This window comes from Lentinus tigrinus (genome assembly GCF_003813185.1).
Source record: "Lentinus tigrinus ALCF2SS1-7 unplaced genomic scaffold L226scaffold_4, whole genome shotgun sequence".
Taxonomy (NCBI): domain Eukaryota; kingdom Fungi; phylum Basidiomycota; class Agaricomycetes; order Polyporales; family Polyporaceae; genus Lentinus; species Lentinus tigrinus.
In genome coordinates, this window is record NW_027137913.1 from 1399075 (window position 1) to 1425127 (window position 26053).

General features: G+C 55.0%; 8 protein-coding genes across 8 annotated transcripts; 5 read left to right on the top strand and 3 right to left on the bottom strand.

Moving 5' to 3' along the window:
* Positions 1 to 1107: 1107 nt before the first annotated feature.
* Positions 1108 to 2344, top strand: L226DRAFT_248724 (uncharacterized protein). Its single transcript, XM_067673255.1, has 4 exons — positions 1108 to 1219; positions 1283 to 1469; positions 1519 to 2127; positions 2182 to 2344. The coding sequence occupies exons 2-4, from the start codon at positions 1340 to 1342 to the stop codon at positions 2280 to 2282; spliced, it is 840 nt and encodes a 279-aa protein (XP_067539957.1). The 5' UTR covers positions 1108 to 1219; positions 1283 to 1339; the 3' UTR covers positions 2283 to 2344.
* Positions 2345 to 2352: 8 nt separating this feature from the next.
* On the top strand, positions 2353 to 2781 carry L226DRAFT_567509 (uncharacterized protein; the record flags this gene model as incomplete). Its single annotated transcript, XM_067684037.1, has 1 exon — positions 2353 to 2781. One exon carries the CDS (start codon positions 2353 to 2355, stop codon positions 2779 to 2781), a length of 429 nt encoding a protein of 142 aa, XP_067539958.1.
* A 114-nt stretch (positions 2782 to 2895) lies between these two features.
* On the bottom strand, positions 2896 to 4551 carry L226DRAFT_501940 (uncharacterized protein). The gene is made up of 7 exons (XM_067677855.1): positions 4103 to 4551; positions 3970 to 4041; positions 3786 to 3846; positions 3632 to 3723; positions 3517 to 3582; positions 3381 to 3455; positions 2896 to 3312 (listed from the first exon to the last, which is right to left on the bottom strand). Exons 1-7 carry the CDS (start codon positions 4152 to 4154, stop codon positions 3128 to 3130), a joined length of 603 nt encoding a protein of 200 aa, XP_067539959.1. The 5' UTR covers positions 4155 to 4551; the 3' UTR covers positions 2896 to 3127.
* Positions 4552 to 5061: 510 nt separating this feature from the next.
* L226DRAFT_531196 (uncharacterized protein) lies at positions 5062 to 8986 on the top strand. Its single transcript, XM_067680031.1, has 18 exons — positions 5062 to 5543; positions 5603 to 5685; positions 5778 to 5883; positions 5932 to 5967; positions 6016 to 6151; positions 6203 to 6906; positions 6967 to 6972; positions 7026 to 7111; positions 7167 to 7244; positions 7306 to 7311; positions 7368 to 7445; positions 7497 to 7574; positions 7633 to 7741; positions 7796 to 7891; positions 7945 to 8010; positions 8069 to 8346; positions 8409 to 8516; positions 8580 to 8986. Exons 1-18 carry the CDS (start codon positions 5372 to 5374, stop codon positions 8856 to 8858), a joined length of 2505 nt encoding a protein of 834 aa, XP_067539960.1. The 5' UTR covers positions 5062 to 5371; the 3' UTR covers positions 8859 to 8986.
* A 222-nt stretch (positions 8987 to 9208) lies between these two features.
* Positions 9209 to 11031, top strand: L226DRAFT_567512 (carboxypeptidase C; the record flags this gene model as incomplete). The annotated part of the gene is made up of 5 exons (XM_067684038.1): positions 9209 to 9419; positions 9468 to 10289; positions 10355 to 10650; positions 10706 to 10881; positions 10938 to 11031. 5 exons carry the CDS (start codon positions 9209 to 9211, stop codon positions 11029 to 11031), a joined length of 1599 nt encoding a protein of 532 aa, XP_067539961.1.
* A 1224-nt stretch (positions 11032 to 12255) lies between these two features.
* Positions 12256 to 14934, top strand: L226DRAFT_248809 (cytochrome P450). Its single transcript, XM_067673256.1, has 15 exons — positions 12256 to 12297; positions 12352 to 12563; positions 12631 to 12728; positions 12790 to 12884; positions 12938 to 12981; positions 13064 to 13161; positions 13235 to 13410; positions 13470 to 13705; positions 13759 to 13825; positions 13882 to 14082; positions 14137 to 14166; positions 14236 to 14469; positions 14529 to 14561; positions 14621 to 14649; positions 14705 to 14934. Exons 2-15 carry the CDS (start codon positions 12431 to 12433, stop codon positions 14869 to 14871), a joined length of 1641 nt encoding a protein of 546 aa, XP_067539962.1. The 5' UTR covers positions 12256 to 12297; positions 12352 to 12430; the 3' UTR covers positions 14872 to 14934.
* A 397-nt stretch (positions 14935 to 15331) lies between these two features.
* L226DRAFT_531197 (uncharacterized protein) lies at positions 15332 to 16918 on the bottom strand. Its single transcript, XM_067680032.1, has 4 exons — positions 16599 to 16918; positions 16178 to 16541; positions 16064 to 16118; positions 15332 to 16011 (listed from the first exon to the last, which is right to left on the bottom strand). The coding sequence occupies exons 1-4, from the start codon at positions 16671 to 16673 to the stop codon at positions 15420 to 15422; spliced, it is 1086 nt and encodes a 361-aa protein (XP_067539963.1). The 5' UTR covers positions 16674 to 16918; the 3' UTR covers positions 15332 to 15419.
* A 1577-nt stretch (positions 16919 to 18495) lies between these two features.
* Positions 18496 to 24216, bottom strand: L226DRAFT_501951 (ketoacyl-synt-domain-containing protein; the record flags this gene model as incomplete). Its single annotated transcript, XM_067677856.1, has 8 exons — positions 18496 to 18702; positions 18758 to 19239; positions 19292 to 21915; positions 21970 to 22170; positions 22228 to 23456; positions 23512 to 23696; positions 23751 to 24078; positions 24136 to 24216. 8 exons carry the CDS (start codon positions 24214 to 24216, stop codon positions 18652 to 18654), a joined length of 5181 nt encoding a protein of 1726 aa, XP_067539964.1. The 3' UTR covers positions 18496 to 18651.
* Positions 24217 to 26053: the final 1837 nt, after the last annotated feature.

Sequence of the window (26053 nt, forward strand, 5' to 3'; positions counted from 1 at the left end):
TGGTGGTCGAGAGTTGGGTCAAGCGCCCGAACCGCATCAGCTGAAACGCCAATATTTCGTATAACTAGTACTGCCTAGAAACTTTCCAGAGACATGAAAACTGCCTGGATCCCATATGCAAAGTCCGAGTAGGGGTAGATTTGTACAAACTTCGGGGTCAAATTCAGAGTGAGTCTCAATAAATACATCAATAAACAATGTGCGGCGTCATCGCCCCGAACACAGCGCTTCAAGCGCACAGGAGAAGAAGTTCTCCTGTTCTCCTCCCTTGCGTCTTCCTCCTCGTCGCTGTACTTCCCGCAGTTTTCTTTTCAGTCTACGTTCATTGTTAAAGTCTCCAATGCGATGGCGACTACCAAGGCGTCCATAACCCTCCGCGCAGCGACGCCGTTCAATGTTGAGTGTGCAAGTATACATCCTCAACGATTGACGTGAGTCGACTGTCTCCTTCTTTTGATATAGACATAAGTACTGAACAGACGTGTCGCCCTACATGATTGGTTCAGGCAATAGTCATTGGATGTCGAGGGACTTGAGCCGCCAAACGTGGTGCCAATACGAACCATTCGTCCGCTACCTGCTGTCTCTATGTCGCTCTGGGCCGTCTAGCGTCAATACACTTGACGACGAAACCTACATGGTCTGTCTCGAAGGAGCCGTGCAAGTCGCAAATGACCCAGATATGAGAGAGAAACTTAACAATTAGTACGTGGAACTCGCTCACTTCGATGCCTGGACACACTCAACAAGCCATCAGTTGTGCCACTACGACGAACGAAACGGACCGATATGCCGCCTTCGTCGATGCTTTCAACCATGCCCTGCAGCTGTTGCGCGTTCTCCCGCTGAAGAACGAGCAACATCGAGGCGTCCTGCGAAACCCGTCAGATGACGTCGTTCTTATGCGCAACGACCCTAAGCGATTAAAGGGGGAGTACCGCGACGGAACTAGTGAGCGCTCCCCTCATGTAGTCCTGGTTCCACGCGCCGCCGCTCTCGCTGCCTATAACATCGTTGACGGTGCAGAACCATGGGATCGCTTCCAGAATACGCCGAGCACAGCGGTTCCATGGTACTCCGTGAAGATTGCAATCGAATTCAAGCATCAGAACACGACATTATCCGAGCCGCCTGCTGTGTATGCCATGGATGATCGCGTTGAGTTCAGTGCGCCGTTCCTAGGAGCACACCTCGGGGTCCTGAAGCAGGATCTCGAGAAGTTAGTACGCGAACACCCTCCTGGCTTGGTACTTACCAGTATGTGAAGTGTCCTATCGATCAGATTAGAGGTTGACGCACCGTGTCCCAGTGCCCCCTTCAAGCTCTTCTCAAGTGATTAATGAGTGGGAACGCCCGGCCATCTCTGACGATGAAGTCAAGGTGCCTCCTGACTCACAGAGCTATGTATGGCGCAGAACAGCTCGGTAGTCTGCCGTGCGTGCTGCATACGATAGATATGCTCATTCGAGGTGAGTTTGATGTCTTCTTGGGAAGTTCAGGTTGTAACCGTTGCACCAGATGACGTTATTTGGCTTTTCTGGTTCGATCACCAAGGCGTCATCCAATCCTTCGGAGTAAAGTTTGTGCAACACACTCCGATGTTCCTCCTCGTCTTGATGGCTTTGCAGCGCTTCAACACGGCAAACTGGGGCCTCCCAAATGGTCTACCGCATGGCGCACCCGCAGATGAGTTCGTGAAGCTAGAAGAACTCACTGCCGAACACAGTACCTCGGACTCACAATCATCGTCCATCTCTGTCAATTGGTCTGCTCGCACGTGTCGCTCTCTCCATTTCGTTGGCCGATGCACTCAGATCTTCGACGCTCTGGTGCGCCGACGTGATGCCGCCGTCGCCAAACTCTCCTTCCCAGATGTCTCACGTGTCTCGGAAGCCGTCATCGTTCAGCGGGCACGCGAGGTACAGACCGCAAAGTTCGACCTACAACGACATCTCCCTGTGTTGCACTTCGTCGCGGATGTACGGCCTCAAATGTCAGCTATTCGCGAGTTCCTCAATATCACCACGGACGCCTGTGTCGCACGTCTCACAATCTGGGAGAAGCTCACCCCTATTGTGCACCTCCGCGGTGCGGACTTCCGTCGTTGCTGGTTCGAATTGATTCATGGTATGTTGTTGCTTCCATTTGTCGACAATTCCCAATTACTCACAGTCCGTTCAGCTCATCACCTGCTTTGGAACCACGGCATCCGTCATCTCGATCCGAGCGCTGCCAATATGATGGTCCGCTACGTCGGCGGTGCCTCACGGTGTCCTCAATGATTGGGATCTTGCCAATGTGGTAGGACTATCCACTCATGATGGTCTCGAGCGCACGGGAACGCGACCTTTCATGGCCCTCGATCTCCTCTCGAATGAAGGTACCCAGGGCAAGGTGGAACGACGCTACAGGCACGACCTGGAGGGTTTCGTATGGACTTTGCCATGGATTTTCGCCCAATGGGACGAAGAGAACGAGTTCAAGCTTTGCGAGGCTATGCTCGGCTGGCAGTCTGCATACAACGAGTACGTACTCGGGGCGAAGATTTCATTTCTGCAGAACAAGGCGATCACACCCCAGCCGGGGTGGGCGGACCAGTGGGAGTTGGCTCGGAAGTTGGTGTTGCACGTCATTGGCCAATATATCGGTGGGTTGAGATCGCAAGAAGCTGAGGCTTCTGACGCAGAGCAGTATGAGGCGTTTTGGTGTGCGGTCCGCCAGTACTTCGCGAAGGGTTGTGAAGATGAGTACAACGCCATCCGTGCTGGTCTCGGGTTGTAGCTTAGACTCGAGTAGTAATAATGTGTTGTGCGAACGACGACCGCGCTTTACGGTGATGTTTGACGAGGGTTCACGCATGTCAGTGATCAGTCGTACACAATGCGATTGAGCGTTCCGATGCACAGGAGAGAAAACAAGAAGTGTGGGTGAAAACTACAACGCCAGTGCCCTTGCCGGAAGGACGACCGGCACGAAGGAAGAAAAGTCAGGTATCCGGGGGAGAGTACTCTACATCTTCAGTTCGTCAGCCAGTGTGGTCCTTCCGATCGACATTCACTGTGGGAGGTATGCGCACGCGGAAGAGGAGGAGGGCCTGGAGGGGGCGGGGCGGGAAGGGTAATGATGCCTAGAACTTCTCAAAGGCAGAGTGGCCACGGGCGCCGAAGTAGTCGGTGAACGTTTGGCGCGAGAAGTCGTCGCGCGTAGTGTCGCGGGGGACGTAGCGAGAGAGCGGACCACTCCAGACTTGGGTGCGACCCTGCTTATGCTCCTTGACGGCGTAGCGAAGGATCCAGGACGCAGTGAAGAAGACTGTAGAGGCGGCCCGGGCCAAGGTTCAACGACCTACAAGTGGACGAGGCGGGTGAACGTGCACTTACGCGCGACGAACTCGATCCAGACGAAGGACTTGAGTGCCTGGACGTCGCGGCACCAACCGCGCATGTCGTCGTACTCTGTCATGGGTCATGCATTGGTTCGTCAACTCGGATCGAACTGTAATAGCGCGTGACGAACCTGCGGGGATGGAGTTGCAGTTCATGGGGACGTGGCGCCAACGTGCAGTGGAGAATGCATTGAAGGCTGCTTGAACTCAGAGATGTGGTTCGTGAGATGAATGAACGAAACGCACCAAGCCAGAAGATGGTGAGGACGTAGAGGAGGCCGATTTCGATGGCGGGACGGGCGATGGGGATGTTCTGGAAGGAGAGGTCGAGGACGAGCCTGTGGTGGCAAGCAATAGTCAGCCCCTGTGAGACAACTGTGACACGGAGAAGGGGACGTACGTGCAGAACAGGATTGTCAAGGTAGTGACGGCGAGACCGAGGGGGAACAGGTCTGCCATGACTGGAGCAGGTTGTGGTCAGCGCGCCCCCCCTCTCAACGATTGCCCACCAGCGTGTTTCCCTCTCGCTCCTTCTCCAACGTTTCCGTGCTCTCGCAGACCCAGCTCAAAAACGGTCTACTCACAGTAGAATTCTTGGAAGATATTCACGCGCGCGGCGAATGCGAGTGCGATGATGTCCAACACGATGAGCAAGACTACCGATCAACCGTTGGTCAGTATCCCTCGCTCGCGCGAAGTAGTGGCGGACGTATGTACCATGAACGCCAAGCTTCTTCTTGCCGAAAGATGACAAGTCCGAGAAAGCCATGTCCACGAAGTCTCAACCTCCAACCAGCTGTGGGTGGTCCGCAGAAGCCCTAGAAATCGCACAGCGAGAAAGAACGACAGGAGGAAAGGAAAGAAAGCAATTCCGCCACGGTGAGCAGGACGGGGAGGTATGGAAACAGCAGAAAGGATGGAGGATGGAGGAATGGATGGCTCGCGAGCTCACAGTTATCCATCACCTCCGCCGGTGTCTTGACGACCGTGTCACTCCTACCATCATCGTCGCGCCCTTGCTCTGCCCCGTTCTCGATGCTGCCTCGCTCGATGGCTCAGATATATGTTGATACTAGAGCTTTCATTGCTGTGAGTGGGATCCGGAAGTGCAGTATAGCATGTAGGCAATATGGTAATGAAGAGACGGTGGTAGATACAGTATGTCGTATCGCCTTCCGGCGCTTCTTGTATGTTGTCAGTTTCCTTATGTACGCCACCATCGTCTCTCCTGTCTCCTCGAGTTTCGATCAACGCAGGCTACGACTCCGAGCTTGTTGCGCATGGTTACATGTATCTACTTGCGTCATCTCCATACGCTGTCTTTCACCCGTGAATATCTCCGCCGCCCTCGTGACTTGAGCTGTCGCGGCGCGGTCAACGTGCGCGCCGACGCGGAAGCGGCACCAAAGACACCACTTTTGGCATATTCTAAGTGTCTTACCTCCTTCTGATCCCTCGTGAGACCGCTCTTTTATGTGGACACCCATGAGGTCAAGCTGGATGGAGTTATCAAGTCGCGGTTTCCCCGCTCCCACAGGAATGCATTGGGGTAAGCTTGACCTGCAGTTCTTGAGGTCTCGCTGACGTTGTATTTCAGGTAACGTACTCGAACCTGCATCGGCAAGCCGCTTCCTCATCTTATGATCCAAGATAACTCAATACTGAGCTTCCTCTAGCAAGTGCCGCTACCGGGCCTGGTGGTTGATCAGGCGGAGCCTTGGTCGTACTCAGACTCCGGGGTTGTAGCACAAGGTGAGTCTTCGGAGACCGGCTCAACTCCGCTGGGCCGTCCATGCGCTGCCGATGAGATGCGGGCTCTACCAACGGCGCATCATGTGAAGGGTCATCATGCCAGGTGGGCTTCCTGCTCTGCGCCCGTCAGAAGCGATATAGGCGGGAGGCCCGAGCCTTCTGACGCCTTAGAATCCATAAATATGGCTGCCTCGTTCTCTAGCGAGTGCTGACCTCCCTTTCGTCGCCGACACCATGTTTCCCCGACGAGCAGGTCAGGCCATTGCCCTCGGGTCGCTGTTGTCCTCTGCAGTTGCAGCGCCATCAGGATTCCCAGCAACCGGTAACGGCTTGTGGTTCGCTCAACCAGGCCGACTTGATGCCTGGTCGAATGACTGGCTCCCCATCGGCAATGGCTACCTTGCAGGTATGTGCATAGTGGGAGTCGCAATAGTAGGGCTCACACCCTCTTTACCACTTGGAAAGCTATGCTTCAGGGCGAGACCGCCCAAGAAGCCGCGCAACTAAACATCGAATCCTTATGGTCCGGCGGACCCTTCCAAGATCCTGTAAGTACTCAGGCACACGGTCCGCGGCTGTTGTCACCGACGGCGGTAGAACTTCTTGTAGCATGCGGTGCTCATGGCTTCTCTTCCGTTAGAGTTACAATGGAGGCAACAAGCTGCCTTCTGACCAGGTCACAGTGGCCGAGCAGATGCAGACGATCCGCCAGAGTATATTTCAAAGCGACAGCGGTACTATAGACAGTGAGCCAACATGCCATTGCAAGCTTCAATACTAATCGTCTGGATCAGACATCGAGCAACTCACTACCGATGCTGGCGCCTATGGTAAATCCTTGAGCAGCTCGGAGGTTTCATGAACTGAAATGTGCCCAGGTTCCTATGTTGGCGCAGGATACTTCCTGTCTACCATTGGGGTCACGGGTGATGTTTCGAGCTTCACGCGGTGGCTTGATATGGATGCTGCTGTTCAACGGACTTTGTGGACGCAAGGAAACGCAACCTTCCTGAGGTACGCTTAAAGTCTTGGTTGCTGCGGCCCTATACTGACGCGACTATGTAGGGAGACCTTCTGCTCTCACCCCCTAGAGGCATGCGTGCAACACATCAACACCTCTGACGCCAGCGCGCTGCCTGCGCTCACCTACGCGTACTCTATCGCCGCCGAATCAGGCATACCCACGCCTACCGTGTCCTGCCTCGACAATTCAACCCTTCAGATTACGGGTACAGCGTCCAGTCCGGGTATGACCTTTGAAATTCTCGCGCGTGTCTCCGCAGGTGCAAGCGGTGGTTCCTCGCCTTCTATCGCATGCGGCCCGACGGGGACTGGGAACGCGACCATCAGTGTCAGTGGTGCAAGCGCGGCTTGGCTTACCTGGGTCGGCGGTACGAACTTCGACCAAGATGCGGGCGACGCGGCACACAACTTCAGTTTCCAAGGTGCGGACCCGCATGATAACCTGGTCAAGCTCATCGACGCGGCTACGTCCTCATCTCTGGCATATGATGAGATCGTCTCCGCCCACATCGCGGACTACTCCGGGCTGATGACAAAGTTCCACCTCGACATCGGGCAGAAGCCCGACCTGGACACGCCCACGGACCAACTGAAGAATGCCTATGAGACGGATACGGGTAACACGTACCTTGAGTGGCTCCTGTTCAACTTCGGAAGGTACCTCTTGGCCGGCAGTGCGAGAGGTACCCTACCTGCCAACCTGCAGGGGAAGTGGGCCAAGGATGCCAGCAACCCGTGGAGTGCAGGTTCGTGCTCATAGAAACATGTGTCTTCCTGGGCATCGCTGACTGTTGCTGGCTGGACAGACTATCGTAGGGGTTACAGCTCTTGGAGCTCTGGCCGTCAGTGCTGATGTTACGATCAGACTCTAACATCAACATCCAGATGAACTACTGGTTCGCCGAGCTCACCGACATGGACGTCGTCAAGCCCCTCTTTGATTATTTCGAGGTCTGCGCCTTTTCATCTTCGTTGTTCTGGTACGTCCTGACTATGACCTTCACAGAAAAACTGGGTACCTCGGGGATCCTTGACGGCTCAATACCTGTACAACATCTCGGAAGGATGGACGACGCACAATGAGGTAGGCGACCATGTGAGTAGAGTACATGCCATGCGTGCTGACGACGAATGTGGCTGCGTAGATGAATGTATGTCCTAGGGGAGTTTGGGAGGTGGAGGTATGTACTGACGTCTTGTCTCATAGATCTTCGGGCACACGGGCATGAAGGGTGGCGGCAACACTGCATCGTGGGCGGATTATCCAGAGTCAAACGCGTGGATGGTGCGTACGCGGACACGATCTTCGTTACCTGACTGAACCTTGGTGCCCTAGATGTTCCACGTTTGGGACCACTTCGACTTCACGCAGGACAGAGATTGGTTCAAGTCGCAGGGGTGGCCTCTCCTCAAGGTCAGTGGGCTGTAACTGGCCATGTGCCGAGCGTGCGGAATTAACCAGCAACCTGCAGAGTGCGGCCCAGTTCCACTTGCAGAAGCTCGTCCCTGATGAGCGCTTCAACGACTCTACTCTCGTCGTGGTCCCATGCAACTCACCTGAGCAAGTACCTATCACGTTGGGTAAGTTTTGAGCAAACGAGAATCTCGGATGTTCGCTGAGCGATGTTGCGTTAGGTTGCGCGCATGCACAGCAAGTCATCTGGCAACTCTTCAACGCCATAGAGAAGGGGTTCCCAATCTCGGGGGATACTGACACCGAGTTCCTGAATGGTGTGCACTCATGGCTGCGGTGTTCGTCCAACGTTTTAACGCCCGGCATACAGAGGTTCTCACTAAGCGCAGCCAGATGGACAAGGGCATCCATATCGGTTCTTGGGGCCAATTGCAAGGTAAAATATCGTCTGATCCCACGATCGTAGTGAAAGAGAGTGACCACCTTTCTTGCAGAGTGGAAGGTCGACATGGATTCTCCGGATGATACTCACCGTCACCTCTCGCACCTCATTGGGCTCTACCCAGGCTATGCAGTGACCAACTTCAACGCTTCAGTGCAAGGAACAGCTATCAACTATACGCACGAGCAAGTCATCGACGCAGTGACTACGAGTCTCATCCACCGCGGGAACGGTACAGGTCCCGATGCTGACTCGGGGTGGGAGAAGGTCTGGCGCGCCGCCTGCTGGGCGCAGCTCGGCAACGCGAGCGAGTTCTACCACGAGCTTTCTGTAGGTGCTATGAATGATCAGGAATAACGAGAACGATAACTGACGGTCGCCTTGCATGGCAGTACGCCCTCGAGCGCAACTTCGCGCCGAACCTGTTCAGCCTGTACTCGAGCGGGGCAGACGCCATCTTCCAGATTGACGCCAACTTCGGCTTCCCTGCTGCGCTCCTTGTGCGTTCACTTCCCTACTTCCTCTCTCTGACTTGTCTTTGCTGACTTGCATTCGGCGAACAGAACGCGCTGATTCAGGTTACGGACCAGCCTTCTGATCAGGACGTCTTCGTGGTCAATCTGCTCCCCGCGCTCCCGCCGCATTGGCCGAGTGGCTCAATCAAGGGCGCGCGGTTGCGCGGCGGGTCGAGCCTGGATTTGATATGGGAGAGCAAGAAGGTCACTTCTCTCGTGGTGTCGCCGGACGCCGCTGCTGCTAGGAGGCAGATCCGGTTCATGCAGGGCAACCGCGAGATCAAGACGGTGACTGTTGAGCCTGGAGTCCGGGTGCAGGTATTGTGAACGAGTGCGTATTGCTTCTTGAAACGTTTGTTGTTGCTTGTAAGATATAGGTCAGTAGTCAATAGGATGATCTGGTTTGCACTGCGCATGGCGAACATAACACTATGCCCTCCCTTCCCTCCAATTTGGTCGTTGCAGCCCTCATCATCCGCTGTGTGATCCCAGTGGGAGCGAGGCTTGAGATCGACCACAACTACATAGTCACTGAGAGGGTACTCGGAAGCCTTATCTTATCTTATCGGTTACCGAGTTGGGCAGCACAGCCGCACTAGCCCGGCGGCCGACGTCTGGGCGACGACGCGTCTCGGTCACCGTGACCGAGTTCAACGTTCCCGACTACGACCACGACGATGAGGGCGTTGACAGCAACTCTCCTCCTATTACTCGCAGCTACAGCTGTGCTGGCGGCGCCGCCAGTCGAGCAAGTTGTTTTGGGCGATCTCAGTCGTTCTGCGCAAGAGTGGAAGCACGCTGCGGACGGCATCATTCGCGGGGGCCAGAAGCAAGTCACGAAGTGGGTTGAGGGTGGACGGGAGTTTGTGAAGCAGCATGGACTGACCTGTGAGTAACGACGTTGATTCATCTGCGACATGTCTGACCTGTGGGTAGACGAGCTCGTCTCGCATCCTGCCTTCGATGCCTACCAGCTCCGGATGACAGAGCCGTCCTTGTGCGATTCGTCCGTGAAGCAGGTCTCCGGGTACCTTGACATCGCGGAGGACAAGCACTTGTTCTTCTGGTTCTTCGAGGCGCGTCATGACCCTGCCAACGCGCCACTCGTGCTGTGGCTCAACGGGGGCCCAGGGTGCTCATCCACTACTGGCCTTCTGTTCGAGCTAGGGCCTTGCATGATCGCAGCCGAGGGTAAGAACGTCACCCACAACCCCCACTCTTGGACAGAGTCTGCCAACGTCATATTCCTCGACCAGCCCGTGAACGTTGGCTACTCCTACGCCGAAGGTGGCACCTCGGTGAACACCTCTCCAGTCGCCGCCGAGGACGTTTGGGCATTCCTTGAACTCTTCCTGGCTCGTTTCCCCAAGTACTCGAAACTGCCGTTCCACATCGCAGCTGAGAGTTATGGCGGGATGTATGCGCCCAGCATCGCGAGTGTCGTTCACAACAAGAACCTCGCGCTTGCCCGGAATGCGGACAAGTTGGCTCCTGGCCTCCTCCACATCAACCTTGCCTCGGTCATCATCGGTAACGGCATCACGGACCCGTACACCCAGATGGCTAGCGTTCCGGATGCAGCCTGCGAGGGCGAGTTCCCAGTCTTCAGCGATCCAAACGCTCCGGAGTGCCAGGCGATGCGAACCAAGGTCCCGACGTGCCAGCGTCTCATTAAGAGCTGCTACGACTTCGACTCGAAGTTCACCTGTGTCCCTGCGCTTCTGTATTGCAACAGTCAACTGATGGGCCCTGTCGTTCGTGCGTACTTCTCAGTGGCTCGGATAGTGCTCAAATGCTTAACGAATCCATCTACCTACCTACAGAGTCGGGGAAGAACATCTATGACGTCCGCCGGGACTGTGACCGCTCGAAGGATGGCGATCTCTGCTACAAGGAGCTCCAGTGGATTGAAACGTGGATGAACTTGCCTTCAACCAAGAAGGAGCTCGGCGTCAACCCAGACATCGACTTCCAGAGTTGCAACATGCAGGTCAACCAGGCTTTCGCGCTCCAGGGTGACGGTGCCCGTAACCGCGCCAAGCTGCTCCCCGAGCTCATTCACAGTGGTATCCGTCTCCTCATTTATGCCGGCGATGCCGATATGGCGTGCAACTACGTTGTACGTTCTTTTCTGACTCTCGATGACATTGTAACTTACCTTGGTCGTTGGATAGGGTAACGAGCGCTGGGTTGAGCAGCTGGACACCAAGTTCCGTGATGAGTTCACCAAGACCACGAAGCAGCCCTGGGTCACTCTGAATAAGGGCGAACTTTCTGGCTGGGTCCGCAGCGCTGGCGGTGATGGTTTCACTGCGGGTAACGTCACCTATGTCCAGGTCCACGCCGCCGGGTACGTCTTCGCTATCTGAGTTGCCTTCTTCCCTGTTCTGACATATGTTGTTCCAGGCATATGGTGCCCTTCGATCAGCCTGATGCTTCGCTGGATCTCCTCACGAGGTGGCTTGCAGATGTGCCGTTGGCACTGAACGTCAGCCAGTAGGCTGCTTGCCCTCGAAGCTCAGTCCGATCTCTTTGTACTTGCTATCGCGCAGCTTGTGTACGTTCTTTAGATGTCGCTTATACACGCCTTTCATTTAGCTCGTGGAACATGTGGTGGACTGAAGAATGTACGATAGTCTAAGTCGTGAGTGTCTCGTCTCCCATGGCATTGATGCCGACTGTCGACAAGGCAGCTTACGATGGGCGTCTTGGTTGCCCATTCGTTGAACCGGTGTCAATGACTCGCCGGGTCGCAACATATTCTGCACATAGTCCGTGGTTAAATAAGGCACTGTATCGTAACAGATCGCAACCGGTGTGCAATGGCGAGAGCCGTGACAGCTCTATGCCCCGTTCGACCCTGGGTGGCCTCGGAGTCTACGTCTATCACTCAAATTCGTACTGTCATCGCCGGCCACTAACACCGAACTATTTCTCGCATCGCCGTCCCGGCATCATGGCACCGAAAATTTTCCAGTTCTTCGTACTCAAGCCGCTCATATCCGACCCTCGCTCCCAGAGAAGTGTGATAGGAAGGCAATAGTGAAGAGGGGTGAGCATTGACCGGGCGCTGGACTCGCAGCATTGCGCAGTTACCGCGACTCCTACTCAAGAACGCCAAACTTCGAAGTACGTATGGCATGCGTCTTGCTCACGGTGAGTTGCACGCATGTTGGGCCATGGGTGCTTGTAATATACCTCGTTGAACAGACTGATCGACAAGCTGTTCAGATAACGACGACAATGCGAATCCTCAGTCCGCTGGACCAAATGAGATCCATGCGGTCTTTTGACGGCTTTGTTGTATTCCGAAGCACCTGCTAAGTCCCATGTGGAGCAGAGGCGAAGCAAGAAGCAGAGTCAGCACTGCGTCTATGCAACAGAGACGTCATAGTATGTACGATCGTGGTGACATTGTGGGCCGAATTCTGACAAACATCAGTTCATAGACACGCTGCCTTGTGGATACGCCATCGGCACAAGGACTTAGGGTCCCAGAACTGGATGTATCATTTGCGCTGTCGTTGGCGTGCCCTAATTCTGGCCACTCTGCGACCGTTCCCAAGCACCATCCATTCCAAGAGGCGGCACACACGGCCGTGAGCGCGGTAGTATTCTGAAAATATATCTATCGGGAATCAGTCATTACCCTGCCTGTTCAGGCGGCCTTCTCCTTCGCGAACCTGGTTCCTCGGTGAGGCAGTACTTCCTCTCGGAGCCCACACACCGGGGCTTCATCTCAAGGTCAGCTAGCTGACCAGGCGCGGTATGTCCCCGAGCACTCAACTGCGCACTCGAGGAAAGCTGACAGGTACTTGAGAAGCGAAGACCGTCCATGGCAGTATATAACCCATCGTCTGCATCCTCAGACGTAGCCCAGCCTGTCTTCCAACTCCCCAATGGCTCTCCTCTCTATTCTAGCTCTCGGCCTCATCTTCTATGCCCCGCTGCTTATTTTTTGGAAAGTGCGGGCCTCTTCGAAGTCCTCCCTGAACAACATACCCGGCCCCAAAGCCACGTCATGGCTGAAAGGTCCGTTACCATCTCCCGTGCATGTCCGATACGCCGAGCAGATTGAACTGATGGGTATCATTCGCAGGGCACATGGGTCAACTGTTGCACAGAGACGCCCATGAGTTCAGGAAGGATCTCGGCGAACAATACGGACGGGTAGTACGGATACTCGGCCTATTTAGCGTAAGTGCGCTTCATGTTCTTGAACCCGTCCGATTCTTACTTCTTTATTGTGGCGATTCAGAAGCCACAACTATTCGTATTCGACCCGATTGCGCTCCATACTATCCTGATCAAGGAGCACCATATATTCGAAGAGCCCCCCAGGCACAGGCTGGTGTGCGTACACTCCGCAGTCCGATAGCGAAAAGTGTCAATTAAGTTCCTTACAGCGGCAACTCTATTGCGTTCGGCCAGGGTCTGGCCTCGGTTACAGGTAATTAAGTCACCAGAAAGCGTGTCTGAGTAGCTCTCATGCTTATGACGTGCTCTGCTTCCGGACCGTTTGGTCTTTCCAGGTGATCAGCATAAAAAGCAGAGAAAGTTGCTCAATCCGGCATTTTCTATTGCACACCTGCGGCAGACCCTTCCGATGATGTATGACGTCGGATATCGGGTAAGCACAACCTTGCTCGCAACTCCGCGGGTATGGATACTTACATACTTACAATGGCTCTTCCTATTCCCAGCTTAGAGATGCCGTCTCGGCGCGCGTGGATGAGGGCAACTGGACTGAGATTGATATGATGGACTGGATCAGTCGTACAGCTCTCGAACTCGTGGCCCAGGCCGGACTTGGGTCCTCGCTCGACTCTTTGGAAGAAGACACTCCAAGTCCGTATGGCGAGGCTCTGAAGTCATTTGTGTATGTCTTCTCATGGCTGCTATAATACGAGTTCCTTTCCTCATGTGTTTTCTATACAGCCCTGCCCTTGTGCCATTGGCTCTCTTTCGTCGGGTACTTCCTTACCTCGTCAGAGTCGGTTCACCGGGTTTGCGCCGGCGTATCGTCGACGTTATCCCGTCTGCGTCTCTCCAGAAGGTCAAGAACATCATCGACGTGCTGGATAGCAACGCACGAAGAATTGTTGCCGAGAAGATAGATGCAGTGCGTCGAGGAGACGAAGCCGGAGATGGCAAGGACATCTTGAGTAGGCTTGGTCAGCTCGCCGGAAATTATACTTGCATATTTGATGCTGACAGAGGTACACAGTTCGCGCTAATGTGGACACGTCCGGAAATGAGACGATGTCAGAGGAGGAGATTGTCGGTCAGGTCTCGTGCGTATCGAGTTGTACGGTCCTGCTGGTTCACATGTTTGACTTCTCGCGTGAAGTACGCTAGTCTTCGCCGCTACCGACACAACATCTAGCGCTGTCGCGAGGATACTGTTTCTGGTTGCAGAACATCAAGACGTCCAAGAGAAGCTCCGCCGTGAGATTGTCCAGGCGCGGAACGATTCCCAAGGAGACCTCACCTTCGACGAGCTATTTGAGCTTCCATACTTGGACGCGGTATGTCGGGAAACCTTGCGACTGTGAATAAATGTTTTCCACATTTTGAGCTTCTGGTGGCTAATCTGAGGATACAGGTATCCCCCTGTGTCGTTCGTGACGAAGACGTGAGCTATTGCATTCCGACCATCCTCCCATATATTGTATTGTGACTGACGACATTATGCTACCGTCAGTGCGAGACAGGACACCGTTGTACCTCTGAGTTCCCCACTCCACGGCGTTGACGGACATGAGGTCGACTGTCTTCATGTCCCCAGGGGTACCACCGTGTTCGTAGCAATAGCGGCGGCCAACCGGACCAAGGAAGTGTGGGGTGAAGACGCGGAAGACTGGAAGCCAGAGAGATGGCTTTCTCCTATTCCAGAGACGTTGATAAAAGCGCGTATTCCCGGAGTGTATTCAAATATGTGAGTGCACCGGTTACCTGGAGGGATCACTTGCATCTAAGCAGCACGTCGGCATACAGGATGACCTTCCTTGGCGGTGGCCGGGCATGCATGTGGGCGTTCTGATTTTGAACAATATCTCCATCTTTACCTGACTTTCTCGTGACTCTAGCGGGTTCAAATTCTCTCAGTGCGAGATGAGTAAGTCGGCATCCTCTGAAAGACCCTTGTCCAATGGTGCTGATATCAATCACAGAGGTTCTTCTATCGATCCTGCTTGAGTCGTTCGCTTTCGAACTTTCCGACACGGCTATTCAATGGAACACTGCGAGCGTTCAATACCCGTCCACATTGACCGATAACAAAGCGCAACTACCGATCAAGATGAAGACCGTGCAGAGGGCTAAGCTTGCTAGGCAGTAATATTTACATGGTTGGTGATGATATAGAGTGGTGGGACTCTTGTGAGCATTTACACTTATGTACTTGCGTTTTATTCTGTACCTGTCATATGAAGCGGTCTTTCATGCGTATTTCTCGGGGAAAGATTCACTTGCCACTAACTTGCCACGAACCACAGTCGTGCACAGCTTTGGCTAATAATGCACAAAGAACGCGTCCACGTGATAGGCGCACGGGCCGCAGACGCGTTGTCAAAGCTATCACTGCCATGCTTCGAGGACGCATCCCCATTCAGTATACAATGCGGTCTCATTATCTCAAAGCTCTAGACGTATAATTTTGCTTTATGCAGACGACACGGATGATTAACTTGCCTGCACTTGCCAGCGAGATACTTTTGCGCAGGTCAAGAGACCACTCGAATTGCTATGCGAGCGATCACGTATTATATGAAGCACTGAAGGAGTTTCAAAATGTGTGAGCCCAGAGCTTTCCATTCTGTCATTCTACATGAGCAATAAATGAGTTATAGTGTGAGTACGGATACTATACAGTGACATGGGTGTGTGTTATACATTCTTCACGAAAGCCTTCAATTCCTTGCTCCATTTCCATTCCCCAGCACGGATCTGCCTCAGGAACTCTGCTCCATTTGGAATCCCTCTACCCGGGTCACCGTCGACATGTTGCGCGGACTCCATGTGTTGAGCGACTCGGCTGCGTTGATGCCCCTGGTCCCAATCGCATTCTGGGAACGGGCATCTCCACTTCGTGGTCCCATTTTTCACATACTCGAGTCGTTTGAACACTTTGTCGGGGATACGTGGACGCTTCGTCTTCGGGGCTCCGGACGATTGAGTCTCATTCGTCGTCTCGACAGGCTCGTCGTCGCTGGTGCCAAGAGAGTCGTCTTGAAGGCCTTCGACGTCATCGCGCTGCCGCTTGCGCGACTGGGAGTCCACGCTACTGGAAGCATGAAGGGGGGATGCTCGGGCGATGACCTTGCCCTTGCCTTTGCTCTCGTTGTGGCTCGCTCTTGTGCTGGGGATAGGACGAGGAAGGACGAAGGCGGCAATGGAGGTAGCAGGTTTCGTCCGGCGCGGGCGAAGGATCCTGCCATGTCCAACAACATTCGTAACGTCGTCAAAGCTCGATTTGAGCCTAATACAGGCTTAGTTACGTTGCACGAGATAGTTTGTACGACTATGCTTACCTGGTATACTCCGAGCCTTCTGAATCTGCGCCATCCGGGAAGGCCTCAAGACACTCTGCCAATGCCGAGCATCGGTGAGGATGCTGCTTGCAGTAGGAGATGTTGTGAGCTCACCTGAGCCGTCGCAAACATAGGATGAACCCCACTCCTCCGCATTCTCCTCACCATCAGAGTCAGGCCGGGCTGCATCATCCTCGCTCGCGTACGCTTCCGCCTCCTCGTCCTCCTCGTCCTCCTCCTCCTCCTCGTCGTCCGCCTCCTCCTCCTCCTCCTCGGCCTCAGTACACTCTTCTTCTTCCTGTCGCTGCGTGAAATCACCTTGCTTCATCACCGCAACGTCCGCTCCAGCGCACTCCGCCTCGGAATCCTGCGTCAACATATCTTCCCCGTCAGAAGGTCGCTCGAGGTCTGAGGCCAACTCGTCGTCGTCGTCCCAATTAGGCTCGTGTCGATCGTACTCTTCCGCACCCTCAAATTCCTGAGGGGAGTGACATATCTGAGAACAGGTTTCGAGGGATAGAACGGTAAGACTCACCAATTCACCCAGCCCGAGCCCCCGGAGGTGAGAGGATCCTGGGATACTGAATGTGCGCGTCAGGATGGGAGCCATGCGGTAGATGTGTCTTGGGAGAAGAATCGAGGTAGAGAAGAGCGGAGAGATGTGTCTTGTAGCAAAGAGGAAATACCGCCCGCGCGCCTTGAAATACAGTCCAACAGGTCGAGCACGTGCGCAGACGCGCAAGTCCTCCGCGCCGCGTTTGTTGACTGCAGTCAACAACCGACACAGAAACCAGTAACGTGATAGCAGCGGTCGCGTCTTCCACGGTCCTTTGCCTCTCATCCGATATTCTAGCTGCATAGTCCATCAAGTCAACAGGTATTGTTGGACATACGGACGCTCACCTCCTCGCCTCAAACCACCCGCCGGTCTTCATCTGCTTCTTCGGATGTTATTCCCGCACGTCACTCCTTGAGGATGGCAATTATGTGAGTGCTGCTTTTCGTGATACCGCGAGTTCCGTCCGTCGCCACCTAAGCGGATGGTTGGCCCCCAGGGCCTGCATCTTCAATAGCACGGCCGCGTCTGACTTTGGTGTCAATAGAACTGTCAATGTATCTCTGGTATATTGAGACTGCGCGAAACTCGACGTACCGTATCTTCTCGTGCCACTCGACGGATAAGGACGCACGGTGCTTTGGTCCGCGACGACCACCGTTGTCTACCATGGTCTGAAAGTTATGCTATTTGTCCCCAGCATCAATCACATCGAGAAACAAAGCGTATGCGCTCCAAAACTTCATGGCACAATGCAGCAGGCCACAGTGGCCCAGAGACGGTCAACGCCGGAAGCCCCGGTCACATGTAGGAGACTCGCAGTTTATGCATAATGCGCCCGGAGCTACCACACTCTGGTGCGATATTTCACGACTAGTCGTCATTCACTACGGGTGTTTTTACCCGTGAATGACGGCGAGTCTTCTTACTGCCGCTGTCTCCTAGTTGCAACGCATCTCAGACGTGCCGGCGGCCCAGATGGGAGACCGCTGCAATGTTCTGAGATGCCCGCAATCTGCACGGTGTAACATATGCGAGAATTCGCATGGTGATTTTCGCGCCTTGCCTCCATATCGTCATAGACATTGGATCCTCGAGAGAATGACACCGTGTTGCCAAGTGCTCGGCGACCTCAATCGCCATTTGAGAGCAGGACCCTTACGTCCTCGGAAAGTCTCCTCCAGATGTGTATCGCAATTGCATGCAATTGAGACGATGCCCGATAGGTGGTCATCGCTCGCGAAGACACTCGTTGGAGGTTGCCCATGGGGTCCCACGACAACTGCTTGTCCGAAGCGCTGATGCTTATCGGGACTACTACTAACGACGTACCTCTCTGCTCATGCCTGACACTGCAGTACTCTTCCGACTGCCATGTTCCACGGCTTCGGATGAATCCAATAATTGCAGGTGCACCATGTTGATGCTGCGGGACTTCGCATTATGCGGCCGCTTCGTATATGACGTGGCCTCTTTCGTCTCATGATCAGACTGCTTTTTGTGTTGCAAACACATTGATTTGAAGTCTAAAATCCAAGGGAGCATCCAGGTTCTCTGTCATACATGGAGACGAAAGTCTGTTCGCCTATGGCTTGCTGGATCGTCAGTTTCTGTGACAACAATACTGGCATGAACCGGCGCTAGTGGTAAGACTCCTTACCTCGCAGAACTAGCTGCTTGAAGGACATACTGACGAGTGTCTTCTGTCACTATAGACTTCTGGATCCAATCTTCATTCTGAATATCCCGTCCGTTGAAGGGGCATTGGAGGCAGTCGGAAAAGTTTTCCTTCGTGCTTCGCAGAAGCGCTTGCACATCACTGCGAAACCCTTCACAAACCTTCACATATGCCATTTCGGTCACAAGTCCAGTCAATCACGATTCATCGAGTTACAAGTCCCCACACGCCTACGGAAAGATTCTCTGATCAAATTGTAGCCAGTACTATCACTGCTTTCGACACTGTCAACCACATCATACACAATTCTTTCGCATATACTGGCAATTCGATACCGCTGTAGGCCCATAGCACTCAACCAAGGTAGTCCACGGCCTCCTGCAAGCGATGCGATACCTCGGCAATCTGTACGACAGTAGTCAGCGCATGAGAAAGAGTCAGGCAGGCTAAAAGTACCAACGTTTTCCTTGTCAAATACTGCGAAGTGGTCTCCCGGAATTTCGAAGGTCGCCATCTTCTCACCAAGGACCTCCTCCCACATCGGAACGGTCCATTCGTCGCCCGCCTTCGTGAAGAACGCGCGCACACGGAGATCAGCCGTCACCTCTCCTGCATATGGAGGGATCTCATTGCCCTTGCGAGAGCGGAGGTACGCCGCGCGGAGAGGACCCTTGAACGTAGTCGGAGCGCTCTGCTTGGGGTCGTAGTTGACGAGGGCGCGGGTGGCATAGCGCATTTGCTCTTTTACGAGTGCTACGGTGCGGTGGGAAATGCCGTTCCCTGCATAAGCCTTCGTCGCGATCGCATCGATGAGCGGATCCGGGATCGTGCTCCTCGTCTGGGGAGCGGGACTGTCGATGAGGATCAGTCCTTTCACCTTCGTACCAGCAGACATCAGTCGCCTCGCAATGTCAAATGCCAGGACCCCGCCAAACGACCAGCCTGTTGCGAGTGCTCAGTAGTTGAATACACTATCCAAAAGTCTACAACGTACCTCCCAAGATGCACCCTCCTTGGAATGCAGGTTCGTTGCGGAACAGGGTGGTCAGCAGCCCGACGTAGTCGATGGCCATCGAGACCAGCTCAGTACCTGGCCGAACGCCTGCAAGCGCATGGTTCGCTTGGTACCCGGTATTCTGGACAGCCCAGATGTCGCATCCCAGAGGCGCGAGTTTCGCATAACCGTTAATCAGGCCACTACCGTCGTGAAAGAGCACGAGAGGGGGAGAGGGCTTGGATGTCGCAGGAGCTGTCTGTAGGCGAATGACTTCGGGACGCGTGGCAGTCGGGGACTGCGTGGAGCCAGAAGGCGAGCCCGGAGACATCGCCGCGGAGATAGCGGAGACCAAGTCATTGATAGTGCCACAGGCGAGCATCGTCTCCTCGTCAATCTTGATTGACAGCCGGGTCTGGAAAGCATGACGAGCTTCGATGGAGGTGAGGGAGTCGAGCCCCAGGCTGCTGAGCTCGGCGCCATCGACGAGCTGGTCTACAGGAATATCGAGGATCGTGGACAGGACCTCCTTCACGACGCTTAGCGCAGATACACCTCGAAGCTGGCCGGAAGGCAGGGACACGGGAGGAGAGGAGTACTGTCCGGGTTCGTCATTGAGTAGAGTGACGGTGCTGCTCGTTGAGGAAATCTCTCTCGTCCTCGGTCCCTGCTTTGCCATGACAATGTCCACGAGCGCACGGACGGTCGTCGCGGCCGCAAGCGCATGCGCGTCGACAGTATCGGCGCGGAGTACAGAGCGGAGTCGGGAGACGAGCTCCCAGATCATGAGCGAGTCAATGCCCAAGTGGGAGAGCTCGGCGTCGAGCATGATGTCGTTCTTCTTGAGACCCGCAGTCTCAGCGATGATATGAAGGATATCGTCTTCTGGTTCGGATGCGAGCTGAGCCCCGATGGCTGGTATATCGACCTGCTTGAGAGCTGGCGGGTTCTCTTTGCTAGCGGACCGCGTGTGAGATGACTGCTTGACCGCGTGACGAGGAGGCGCGACATGAGCATGCGAGGGCGCCGAACTGGCTCCAAGGGCTCGTTTCAGACTCGCCATGGGCACCTTGCGAAAGCGGGCCCTCTTGAGGGAGGCGACGACACGTCGTCCGGGATCAGTGAGCTCCCAAGCATAGACATCGACCACGGTCGAGCTCCTGTCGGAATGCGTGACGGACGCGAACAGGCCATACTGTGCAGACGGGTCCACGACCTCCGGTACGACCTTGAGCTTATCGACCTGGGAGCAGATGCACGCGTTGTGGCCGTTCATCCCGGCTGTGAAGTTGACAAGGAAGCCTGCGACGTGCAAGAGGGTGTCCACGAAGATGGGGTTGGTCACGAAGGGAGCTACGGAGGTCGGTCGCACCTGAGGGAGTCGAATGACGGCGTAGGCGGTGGATTGGCTGACGTTCACGGTGATCGTCTGGATTGTGCGATAGAGCTCTGAGTAGCTGACAACATTGGGGAAGAGAAGGTCATAGACTGTGCGAGTGCCGAAGGTCTCCGGCTGAAGGGTTCCGTCCCCGGACAAGAGCAGCCGCACCTCCCGCTCCAGCATCGCTTTCGCGTGACTGAGCTTTACGAGGGTTCCCTCCGACGTCTTCCTCTTGTACGACCCACTGCAGTGGATCTGAGGATGTGCGCCTGGTTCGCTGACGGACGAGACGCTGAAGGAACCAGCACCATGTCCAGAAGGCACAATGTCGACTTCCAGTTTGGCTCGACTTCCTGGGGTGTACACGAGAGGCTTGGGATAGACGGTATCAGAGATGTCAAGCACGTCCCCCGCTTTCCAGTCAGAAAGATCGGCAAGGACCTCCTGGGTAGCGGCGTACGCAAGCTCGGTGTATACGGAGGCGGGACAGAGTGCAGCGCCCGCGACCTTATGTCCCATGATAAGGTCCGCTACGGAAGCGATGTCCCTCTCGAAGGTGATGACCTTCTCCGGACTTGGTTCAAGGGCCGAAGGTTGACGAGCGAGAGCAAGCGCGGTATGCGCTTGCGGAGGGGCGCCCTCCTTGAAGGGGATCCAGAAGCGGGTGTCAGCGAATGGATAGCGGGGGAGGTCGATCAGCCTGGCCTCTGGCGCAAGGTTCGCGAATACCTTCCTCCACTGAACAGGCGCGGATGTGCCGTACAGCTGCGCTAGGGCCCCGCAAAGCGTCTCGAAGTCCCGGGTCTTCCTGCGCAACGAAGGAACGAGCAGGGGCGCTCCTTCCGATTGCAGGTTCCGGATGAGGGAGAGCGTTGTCGGGTGAGGACCGAGCTCGATGCACGCAGCGATGGTGGAGACGTCGAGGTGAGCTTGCAGGTCCGATATGCCTTGAAGGAACCGCGCGGGCTCTCTGCAGTGACGCGAGAAGTAGTCGGGCGTAAACGGGGTCAAGTCTCCGGGCTGTATGAGGGTACCAGTGACGTTTGATATTACAGGGAGCTTGGGCGGAGAGTAGGTGATCTCTCCGCCAAGCTCGCGGAGGCCGTCCAGCACAGGATCCATGGCTTCGGAGTGGTAGGCATAGGGTACGTCTAGGCGGGTGGATTGAATCCCCTGTGCTTCGCAGAGCTTCTCGAATGCGTCCAAGTCGGGCATACGGCCGCCGACAGTACAATGAGCCGGGCTGAATAATGCTCCTTGGTCAGAGGAGAAGCGTTCCATGTGCTGCAAAACTCACCTATTGTAGCAGCATATCTCCAAGGAAGGGAAGTTACCGAGGAAGGTTTCGACGCGCTCGGGAGAGGCGCGCACTGAGGACATTGTGGTATTTTCGGGAGTACACATGGAGGCGATGAGGCGCGCGCGAGTGGCGACAAGCTTCAGCCCGTCATTCAAGGAGAGGACCCCTGAACACACAAGGGCCGCATACTCGCCGAAGCTGAACATAGCCGTGTTTTAGCCACATATCCGGGGGGATAGTCCGTTTTGAACGCACCTATGGCCAATCACCGCGCAGGGTTGGATGCCCCATGAATTCCAAAGGTCAGCCAGCGCGCACTCGAGGACGAACAATCCCGAGTGGAGCGCTTCGAACTCCTCAGGCTCGGTGAAGGAGTGTGCGCCTGCAGGATTCTGGAAGACCTTCAGCACGCCGACGAAGCCCATCTCGAGAAGCTTCTTGTCGCACGAGTCCACAAAATAAGCCACGGATGGGAGACTTCGGTAGAGGTCCGCGCCCATGCCCAAATACTGCGAACCTTGCCCCGAGAAAACGATCACCACGTTCTCCGCAGCGGAAACCTCGACGATCTTGGCAGACCGGAGGTTCTTGAGCACGTCGTCCTTGGTCAGTCCGCTAGCGGAGATCCGGTATCTGTGCAACTGGCGACGAGCTGTTGCGCTGTACGCGAAGTCCTGTAGGGAGACATCGCCGTGGACGGAATTCTCCAGCTGTGCGATGTAGGCCGCGCGGCGCTTCTCTGCGGCAGCGATGCTACGGCAGGAGAGTCCAACGACGACACCCGTATGGCGAGGAATGCGAGATGCGGCCGACAGCGGCGGAACGTACTCCTCTAAGATCAAAGCAGCATTGGATCCGGATGCTCCAAAGTTGTTCAGCAACGCCAGCCGCTTCCGTTCGGACACCCAAGGTACGGTATCGGTATTGATACGAACGTTGTCGATGGCAAGGTCGGGGATGCGGGGGTTGAGCCGCTGGAAGGAGGGATGGCGAGGGATGGCGCGATTCTTCATCATGAGGATGACCTTGGCGAGGCTGGCGGCACCGGACGCCGCCTCAGCGTGCCCGATATTCGCCTTGACCGATGTAACATAGAGGGGGTTATCAAACGCGCGGTCGGCGCAGAAGACCTGGCGAACCGCTTGGAGCTCGGTAGGGTCCCCGGCCTGGGTGCCTGTCCCGTGGCACTCGGCCACGCTGATCTCGGACGGTTGGACGCCTGACGAGGCAATGAGCCGCTCGAACAGCGCAGTTTGAGCTGGGATGTGAGGATGTGTGATTGACCGTGCGTTGCCCGACTGGTTGATTTCGATCCCCCGGATGACACCAAGGATCCGGTCATTCTCGGATATGGCATCGGCGAGTCGCTTGAGCACGAAGAGGCCACACCCTTCGGAACGACAATACCCGTCCGCAGAGGCATCCCATGGGCGACATTGACCTGTCTCGCTGAGGAAGTGACCCCGAGCGAGGCCCAGGTACATCTACGAGTTATTCGTTGAAATTCTCTGCTAAATATGATGCAAACGGAGGACGTACATCGGGGCTGGTAATCACGTTGACACCGCCTGCCAGCGCCGCATTGCAGTCTCCGACAGCGAGTGCACGGCATGCCTGATGGATCCCGACCACGGATGCCGAGCAGGCCGTGTCTAAAACCATGGAAGGACCCCCGAACCCGAAGGCGTAGGATATCTTGCCGCTAAGAAATGTTTTGAGTGTTCCTATGAGGTGTTAGATAGGTACTAAACCTATAGAGCACTTCCGATAGTACATACCAGTGCTGTAATACACATCTATATCATTCCTGAGATTGTGAACATAGTCGTATGTTGCGCATCCGACATACGTAGCGAATGTGTCGGGGTCAAAAGAAGCGGTAGCGTTCGGAGAGTAGCCAGCATCCTCCAAGGCATGGTATGCGGTGCGCAACAGCAATCTCTGCTGCGGGTCCATGCTGCGAGCTTCGCGAGGAGAGACGTGGAAGAAGGCATTGTCGAAGGCATCGGGGTCGGGCAAGAAGTTGCCGTGACTAGCGTTCATGGAACGGCCAGGATGCTTGAAATTTCCGGTGTAAGTCGAGACATCGAAGCGCTGCTCGGGAATCTTGGAGAAACATGGTGAGTCGACATTTTACACCGTGCAACACGCTGACGAATGCACCTTGGAGACGGTGTTCAAGCCATTTTCAAGGATCTTCCAGAGCGCATCTGCGTCGGCAGCACCAGGGAAGTCCACTGCCATCCCTACGATGGCAACAGGCTGCGATGCGATGGAAGTGGTGTTCTCGATGGTGTGCATGTTGTCTCAGTGGTGAAGATGGGTATGAGAAACCCACAGAGCTGCAACTCTGGTCTTTTATGAGCCTTTGCGACTGAATACACGGGGAGTCAGCGCCATACTGGAACCACCTTGCAGGGTCCACTTACATAAAGGCGAAACGCTACATAGCGGCCATCCATGTGGAGACGCGTCCTTTTGATAGTGCAAGCGTCGACATGGGGTGAAGTTTGCATGCACGGAAGACATCAAGGCTGGGCGATCGACGGAACACTGCCCTTGGACGAGTGTCCCTTCAAGAAAATTCGCTGCTGCTTTCGTCTTGAGCTTGAACAGGGATAGAAGGAGACAAGCACGAAGCTGCCAACCGAAAGGCTCCTCGGAACAACGCTGCGAGGAATATTCCCAGGGTCCGGCTCTGCTGACGCCCGGACCGGATAACGGTGCCGCTCGCCTGCCTTGCAACATCTTCTATCTGCAGCATTACGGTAGTTCTTGCACAGTAGTCATCCAGTAGGAGATCCCGAAATAACTGACTAAAGGTTCGGTGTACCCGAAGATGTCCGGCACAGTCTTTGGAATCGATCGGAAAACGCAATCGAGCTCTTGAGTATAACGCCAGTACCGTGTTTCTCGGGCAGATATGCAGTAGAGTCTGGCAAAAATTCTTAGACCACTATTGTTGAAGAACTGCAGAGTCAAAGCGGTCTAGTAAGCGAATGCAGTCCAAGGAGGCGAACACTTAGATGGAAGTTCCTAGACACCTGCCATTTCTGGACGTTCACTTTTTCTTCGGCAGTTGCCGATCCCGTTTATCCGAGGTCTGTGGCAACCTCGCAACAATCGCATCTCCTCCATGCGCCCTTTCTCCGAAAACATTGCTTGTGTTACGTTCTATGACTTCCATATTGCACAGCTGAAGTGCAATGCATGGTCTAGGACGATCTGGACACGTCAAAGCTCCCCTGCCTAGAACTTGAAGAACCGGGAAGTCTTAGACCGGTGTGTGATTGGTGAGTCGCTGCTCGCGATAACAACCACACGAGTCTGGACTGACACTGCGTCATGACCAGGTGAGGACGGGAATATAACAGTATCCCCCAAATAGCTTGGTTTGACGCTGCTCCAGGCTGAGGTAAGCCACAGATTAACCCCAATAGATAGAATCGCCGAAGGCCTAAGTACGATTGTCTCTATGATAGCTGGATCATGGTCGTTTCTGCTCGACCGGGTGGTGCAAGCTCTCCTGCGTCAGTACGACCTGGATCAGCCCACTCCATGTAGGTCACGGCAGCTGCGTACCGTGTGAGCATTCGTGGATCAAGGCTTTCGGGAATTCCTGTGGAGCAAAGTATTGACGAACTTCATGGCGACCCAATGGAGCACAGCCATCAACGCGTTCCGAATCACGACTCCGAGCCTCGAGGTCGCACGCAAGATATGTTGCCATGTTCACGATGGCGCAGTCAGCCGATCATGTACATTGATCTCTCGGGCTCCTTGGGCCGACTGTCCTGGTCCAGGTGCGGATGTTCTTCCCAGGTTCTTCCATTTGAGATGAGCGTCGTCGCCCTTGCCTGTCACTGACGGGGTTGTACAGGATTATATCTGTTCGACACTCTATACCCGCTGCCCAATCGCCGCCGTGGGAGAACGCGCCATCCCGTGAGTCGTCTTGCACTGATGACGACGCCTAGACGCGGCGCGTGCCCATCTGCGCGGACTTGCAGTCTCGATCCAGATTGATGCCGAATCATCGTGCCCCGCGGAGACAGACCTACCATGGCCCCGAATCATTGAC

Excerpts from the sequence above, each read along its gene's own strand:
- L226DRAFT_248724 (XM_067673255.1), top strand. The coding sequence starts at position 1,340 with ATGAGTGGGAACGCCCGGCCATCTCTGACGATGAAGTCAAGGTGCCTC. Across the intron at positions 1,470-1,518 it reads GATAGATATGCTCATTCGAG|ATGACGTTATTTGGCTTTTC; the intron begins GTGAGTTTGATG and ends CCGTTGCACCAG. Across the intron at positions 2,128-2,181 it reads CTGGTTCGAATTGATTCATG|CTCATCACCTGCTTTGGAAC; the intron begins GTATGTTGTTGC and ends CAGTCCGTTCAG.
- L226DRAFT_531197 (XM_067680032.1), bottom strand. The coding sequence starts at position 16,673 with ATGGCTCCCATCCTGACGCGCACATTCAGTATCCCAGGATCCTCTCAC. Across the intron at positions 16,119-16,177 it reads CTATGTTTGCGACGGCTCAG|AGTGTCTTGAGGCCTTCCCG; the intron begins GTGAGCTCACAA and ends CGGCATTGGCAG. Across the intron at positions 16,012-16,063 it reads GAAGGCTCGGAGTATACCAG|GCTCAAATCGAGCTTTGACG; the intron begins GTAAGCATAGTC and ends AGCCTGTATTAG.
- L226DRAFT_248809 (XM_067673256.1), top strand. The coding sequence starts at position 12,431 with ATGGCTCTCCTCTCTATTCTAGCTCTCGGCCTCATCTTCTATGCCCCG. Across the intron at positions 13,826-13,881 it reads GAGATTGTCGGTCAGGTCTC|TACGCTAGTCTTCGCCGCTA; the intron begins GTGCGTATCGAG and ends TCTCGCGTGAAG. Across the intron at positions 14,083-14,136 it reads TGTCGGGAAACCTTGCGACT|GTATCCCCCTGTGTCGTTCG; the intron begins GTGAATAAATGT and ends CTGAGGATACAG.
- L226DRAFT_531196 (XM_067680031.1), top strand. The coding sequence starts at position 5,372 with ATGTTTCCCCGACGAGCAGGTCAGGCCATTGCCCTCGGGTCGCTGTTG. Across the intron at positions 5,686-5,777 it reads GCGGACCCTTCCAAGATCCT|AGTTACAATGGAGGCAACAA; the intron begins GTAAGTACTCAG and ends CTCTTCCGTTAG. Across the intron at positions 7,892-7,944 it reads TGACACCGAGTTCCTGAATG|AGGTTCTCACTAAGCGCAGC; the intron begins GTGTGCACTCAT and ends CCCGGCATACAG.
- L226DRAFT_501940 (XM_067677855.1), bottom strand. The coding sequence starts at position 4,154 with ATGGCTTTCTCGGACTTGTCATCTTTCGGCAAGAAGAAGCTTGGCGTT. Across the intron at positions 3,583-3,631 it reads CCTCACCATCTTCTGGCTTG|CCTTCAATGCATTCTCCACT; the intron begins GTGCGTTTCGTT and ends GAGTTCAAGCAG. Across the intron at positions 3,456-3,516 it reads CTGCAACTCCATCCCCGCAG|AGTACGACGACATGCGCGGT; the intron begins GTTCGTCACGCG and ends GACCCATGACAG.